The sequence below is a fragment of the Geospiza fortis genome, unplaced genomic scaffold (assembly GCF_000277835.1).
Source record: "Geospiza fortis unplaced genomic scaffold, GeoFor_1.0 scaffold285, whole genome shotgun sequence".
Classification (NCBI taxonomy): Eukaryota; Metazoa; Chordata; class Aves; order Passeriformes; family Thraupidae; genus Geospiza; species Geospiza fortis.
The window spans coordinates 1,715,648-1,721,647 of record NW_005054403.1 but is presented as its reverse complement, the minus strand read 5'-3'; the positions used below and the strand labels follow the sequence as shown (position 1 = coordinate 1,721,647).

Below are 6,000 nucleotides of genomic sequence, written 5' to 3'. Positions count from 1 at the left end.
CTTTCCCTATGAAGCTACTGTCAATGGAAGTTAACACAGGAGGCTGCTATCTTCATTTGAATTCATTAATGTTTCTTTACTTTTTTCTGATTGTAATGTGGGGTTCTGGCTTTAGCCCTAATAGCCTCTGAAAAGGAAGAAGTGAGGAACTGCGCTTCCTGCTTACAGGTTATTTTACACCCAGGCATATGACAGGGACACAGTCACAAGTAAATTAAAACATGAAGAACTCCTTTTCCTCTTCTGGGCTTCTGAAATGAAGGATGGGATAGTCCCTCCAAAAATGTGACTGTCAAACTGCAGGCAAGCAACAAATAAAGATTACCTTGGAGACAATTTACATCCACGCTGCAGGTATGCATTCAGTGTCCCAGTTGCTGCCAGCAACAGTCCAAGGTATGGAGGTGAAGGTTTCATAGGTCTTGAGGAAAATTCTGGGTGGAACTGAACTCCCACAAAATATGGGTGATCTGCAAGATAGACATCAAAGAAAATTACACAATGTAGGAAGAAGATAGTAGAAAAACTTATAGGAAAAAACCATATTGAAAATTTCAGACTAGTGTCCAGAAGCCAGAGCAGCATATGTCAATTTAAGGGTGAGGCAGCAGAAAACTTCTGTCCATAAAAAGCAATTGACAACAGAGGCAGAAGGTTAGTAGGGCAAACCAAAGAAAAATCATCCTCTGATTCATAAAAACTGAATAATAAACCTGTACCAACATGTAAGGGTGGGGGGAGAGGGGCACAATTGGAGAAGTCACAAAGTTTACATTTATCATGTTATTTTCATGGTATTTTGGTTTCCAGTATCTATTATGCATGTCTATTCAGAGCAATATGCTCAAAGCAGGGACAAACTCAAAGTTAAATCAGGTTGCTGACAGCTTTGTCTAGTCAAGTTTTGAAGGTCACTGCTGCAAGGATGAAAATTTGACAGACTCTGTAGGTAATACACTCCAGTAATGTCATATCCTTTGGCTATACTGGTTGTATACATATTCCATAAATGAAACACAAATTGGGAAAAATGAAACACATATTGGGACCTGAACAAGAATATTTGAGGGTGCTTAGGGAGCAGGGCAATGTCACTGTGAAACTGGCATATAGATAAAAATCTATAAAAAGCCAGAGGTCTCTGATGACTAGAAAAAGGCAGTCACCCTGCCCTTCTTCAAGACAAAAAGAAAGATTCAAGGAACCACAGAAAATTCCTCACCATCAGAACATGAAGGTCAGGAAGACTGGCACGACAAGCCTGAGAAGAATCTCTTTGGATGCAGTGAGAGCACTGGCTTTCCTTAATTCTGATTTTAAGAAAGCTTTTCATATCATTTTGTACCCTTTAAGTGGACTATGGGTAGACCAAAAAGTATGTTAAAAAAACGGCCAGACTCCTGGATTCAGGGAACAGTCATGAGTGGTTTGAAGTCCCAGCAACAGCATACTTGGAGTTACTCAAAACCTGACTGATACAACTCTGGAGAACCTGACCTGTATTTAGAGGTAACCCTGTGCTGAAGCAGAAGGTTGGACCTCCCAAACCACTCAGTGATTCTACCCAAAACCCCCTGAGCTAGATTTAGGACCTTTTGGAAAAGGAGCACATTTGTCCCACATAATCAAATACATACACAGTCTTTGCAAAATGTAAGACTTTTCCTAACCTGCTCTGACTTTTCACCCATTGTAATACACAAATGGAGTTAGCAGTATCCCCCAAAATGACCTGGGCTGTTAAGACAGCTAAATATTGTGTCTACATGTCATGCAACAACCTATTGTTCACAGTTTATAGTTCATACAGTTTTAACAGATGCAATAAGGATTACAAACAAATAAGACACTCACTCTCTAGTTCAATAATTTCCATCCTGTTCCCTTCTGTATCATGGCCAACAAATTTCAAACCTTTCTCTTCAAAGCAGTGAGTCAATTCTGGGTTCACCTGAAATGTTGAAACCAATAACAATGGTAGTTCTGTTTATTTTTGGATTTAACAAACAGTAGCAGTTAATTTTAATGGTTTTTACATGCATACAAGAATGAAGAGAACTGAGTAAAGGTTGGAAACTTTTGCTTTCTTGTTTTAACAACTCTGGCATAAATTTGTAAAAGTGGACATGTTTATTAAATAAAGAGATGAATCAGTAATTTTAAAAGTTACTGTGCAATATTCAAAAATTAAAGCCAGGGTCCCTTCTGCTTACTGCTCTTCTGAATCCAAGCAGCCTGAATTCCCCCTTCTTTAATAACTCACTAGGTGAGATGCCCACTGACCTCCCCTTTGAACAGTGAATTTCAGTGGTTATGACAAAAGCTGTGATGTAGCTCTTCCTTCAAACTGAGGAGCTCTGTAGTGAGCTGTCACATTTCCTTTATGATGTTTTAACCACTCAGTTAATATCCAAACTTGAACAGGCTTGTCACCATCACGTTCTCCTCCCTTTTAAGGAAGGTTAATATTGTCTGGATCAGTTACAGCACAAATCTGATAGTTCAAGGCCCTTTAGAGACACTGATGGAGTCAGATCCCTTCTGAAGTACCTCAGAGATAACTCCAGGAGTCCACCTCATGTGTGTCTCCTTGAATGTCAGTATTCTGAAAGTATTCAGGCACCCTATCCCAGATGTTTGCATACAGAGGAGTGGACCCATGCAAAGGACAGTGCTTACCTCATAGCGATGCCTGTGTCGCTCCTCTACAAACATTTCATCACCATAAAGCTTCCCTGAATATACAACAAAAGAGAAATTAAAAGCCCATGTGTTGCTTTAATAGTTGCTACAATTATTCCTTGTAATTCAAACCTCAAAGTCACATTTAACACTCGTTAAACACAACAAGACCTTACTGATCTGCATTTTTCTGTTCTTCCTGAGTGGAAGAACACTCATCACTCATCCTGAGTGATGACTAGTTTCTTTTAATTCACTGTTACCTGAGTTCATTCAGGATTCATATTCTACATTCCTTGACTAGAAATAGCTTAGGCAAACCAGACTCTAAACACACTTTAACTAATTTAAATTGTAAAGCTTTTAAAAATAGTCTGAGTGAGCCAGCAATGTAAAATCCCTTCAGAGTTTTACAACAGTTGTACACAAAAGATGCAGGGAAGGAAGCCTTTTAGTAGCATCTGTTCCATTTTAATAGATTATGCATGGCACCTGGCAGAGTACCTCCAAAGAACAGAGAATATTGCTTTTCTCTGTTTTCCTGATCTCATTACCCAAATGACTCTGGCAGTCTTCTGTGCGTCATCTCCAACATTCCTCATCTCACAGAAACAAGGAGCAAGTTTGAGCAGTAAACCAGATTTCAATAATATATCTTACTTATAGTCATGGCTCAAACTTTGCTCTCAATTTACACTAAGGTCATGAGAATTACTGCCTTGCTAGGGGGTTGGTACATGAACTAAACTGCCAAGAACATCTTCAGAAATTGTAGAATAACAGTACTGCCATTTTATAAAGTATGGTATATGTCTTAATTTTAAAGGACACCTTTTCAAAACTATTCTTTCCATCCAATTTGTAAAGCACAAGAAAAAGAAATCAAATTTCTTTATTAAAATACCATAGCTTTTTCTTATTCTTTCCAAAGATCTAAACAGATCTAAACAACTCTTAATATTGGTCGAGTTACAACACATGTTAATTTTTATTAACTTTTCCAGAAGTGTTTAGATCACACAACAACTTGTACATTGTGATATGCATATCTATATCAGACATAGGCAAAGTATCACCCAGGCTAGTTAGATCACTAGTATGGGCATCTCTAGAATTGCAGATTTTTCATTTGCTGAAGTAGCTGTATTTTTTAAGTTCTCAGAAGGATACATTCCTTAAGTTTAACATAGCTAAATAGAGAATACCTCAAATCAATATCAGGGGCAGAGCAATACAAGAAATACACACTTACTTAGTTAATGGACAAGAAACTGCTTTTCGCACTTTTGCAGCATCATCTATATTACTACTGTATAATGGGCGGATTAATAGGATGCAAGTATTACTTCAATTTTAAAATACACATAGATCTAATTAAATATTTTTTTCTATATTCTGGTTTCTTTTATTTTGTTATCTGAAGCATCCTGTTACAGCAAATAATTTTCCTTTTCTGCAATATATACTTTGCTTTCCCAAAACAAGACTGCTTTCAGGATCAAGCTAGAAAACAGGAAGAAAGCACTCGGACCTTCTCAAGAACATAATGAATTAAACTGCCACTAGAAGAATTTCAGTTTTCTCAACACTTTACTCATTGTTTTTAAAAAAGCATTGGACCCTCAGTGACAGTTTCACTGGGAGGTTACAGATGCCTCTCATTTCTTTTTCTCACTCCAATTCTCAGTAAATGTAAATAACAGGATCAGAGTGAACAAGCTCAGGGAAGCTGTCACCTAACTGCTAAGATTATAGCATTTTTTTGACTTTCCATGTTACAAAGCTCCTATCCAAAAGGCAAAGTCATAAGAGCATAAAAATAACTTACTTAAAACAGAATTTTCAGTTTTAAAAACAGTCCTCCTCTTCCCCAGTCTCATTGTTCCTCCCATATCTCCAGGATTGTGTTCTGGCATGTCAATAACCTGTAGAGAAAAGTTGCTTTAGACACTGTTTCATTCAACAAATTAAAAAATCCTAAAACAAACAAGCCCAGCCTAGCAAGTTGCATAGATTTTTAAGTGGCAATTTTACATATTTTACCTCCAACCATTCCCAATCGTTATTCCTCTTTTGTTTTTCTGATGTTTTGTTCTTCAATACTGCATGGTAATAGACTGACAATGTTAACTAGTTTGTGACAAATGTTTTCATTTAATGTTATGATTAACAAAATCAACTTACTAATTTCTTATTTTAATTTCTTAGGGTGCAAAAAACACCTTTCTTTTAAAACTTATACCAAAATGTTACCAATAGGATAACTCTGCCCAAAGCTATTCTTTGTGCTAAGATAGTACACAGATTTTTAAAAATTCAAATTCATAGACCAAAAAAGTTCACCAAGTGATAAAGACACCATCCATGGAAAAACAAAGTCCCTGAACCTCACAGAGGCTGGAAGATTATACGTATTACATATGAGTAAATAATATGGGTTAAAATTTATGTACACTAGGCCATTTCTTATATTCCTTTTTCTTATGGTAAGAGGCAGACATAGCTCTGGTATCAAGTAAGAAGGCAACCAACCTCTTTCTTGGGAAGTAGGAAGAGGGAAAGGGCATGCAGCAGCAGAGTGAAAAGAGGACACTTGTAGTGAGAGGACAATATTGTAAAAACAGAATATGGGAACAGGTGACTCCAGTATATGTGTGCTATTTCAGATTATAGATATAAGTAACTTACCACAGAAAATAGAAAACCATCCCCCCCCTTCACCTCTACTAAAGGGTTTCTCAGATTGCTGAAGAGTATTAACAGTATTAACAAAATACTGGGTTGCCTTGTATGAAGAATATGCTATTTAACATAAAATTTAAAGACTAGGATATACAAATACTGGGTCTGAGGACTGAAGCAGAGTCAAATGGCTTCTACGTGGGTCAAGTGAAACCCAGGATAGTGGGATCTGGGGCACGTGAGAAACCACAGCCTAGTGGAAGGACTGCACCTAGCTTTGCTCAGTTTGAAAAACCTTGCAGGGTCTCACAATCCAGTTTAGAGGAAATCTGTCTAAGAGAGGTAAAACAGTTCAAAACTGCAGAAACATGAGCTGAAGCCTTGACCTACGTTCTTGTATTCACATAAACACAGTCAGTGAGAAATGTAATTGACAAAGAAAAGTTCTAAAAATACAAATATTCACATATATGGGTAATCTCAAATGGATTTTTATTAACCTTAATTTGCCCTCTGAGAGTAATGAAAACAACATCTGATGATACACTTCATAAAGTGAAGTTATTCAATTTAGGAGGGATGGTGGAAAGTGCTTAACCTTTGGCCTTGTGCCAATGCATTTCAGCTGCGTAATTA

The 6,000-nt window shown here is 37.1% G+C and overlaps 1 protein-coding gene across 2 annotated transcripts in view; it reads right to left on the bottom strand.

Moving 5' to 3' along the window:
* Window positions 1-6,000, bottom strand: part of CTPS2 (CTP synthase 2) — a 58,486-nt gene that overhangs the window by 11,391 nt on the left and 41,095 nt on the right. For both annotated transcript variants that reach the window (XM_031061227.1, XM_031061226.1), the window contains exons 14-18: window positions 4,511-4,607; window positions 2,680-2,735; window positions 1,855-1,951; window positions 326-470; window positions 81-86 (exon numbers count right to left, since the gene is read on the bottom strand). In XM_031061227.1, the coding sequence (XP_030917087.1) occupies window positions 81-86; window positions 326-470; window positions 1,855-1,951; window positions 2,680-2,735; window positions 4,511-4,607 (401 nt within the window). The remainder of the gene's footprint in view (window positions 1-80; window positions 87-325; window positions 471-1,854; window positions 1,952-2,679; window positions 2,736-4,510; window positions 4,608-6,000) is intronic.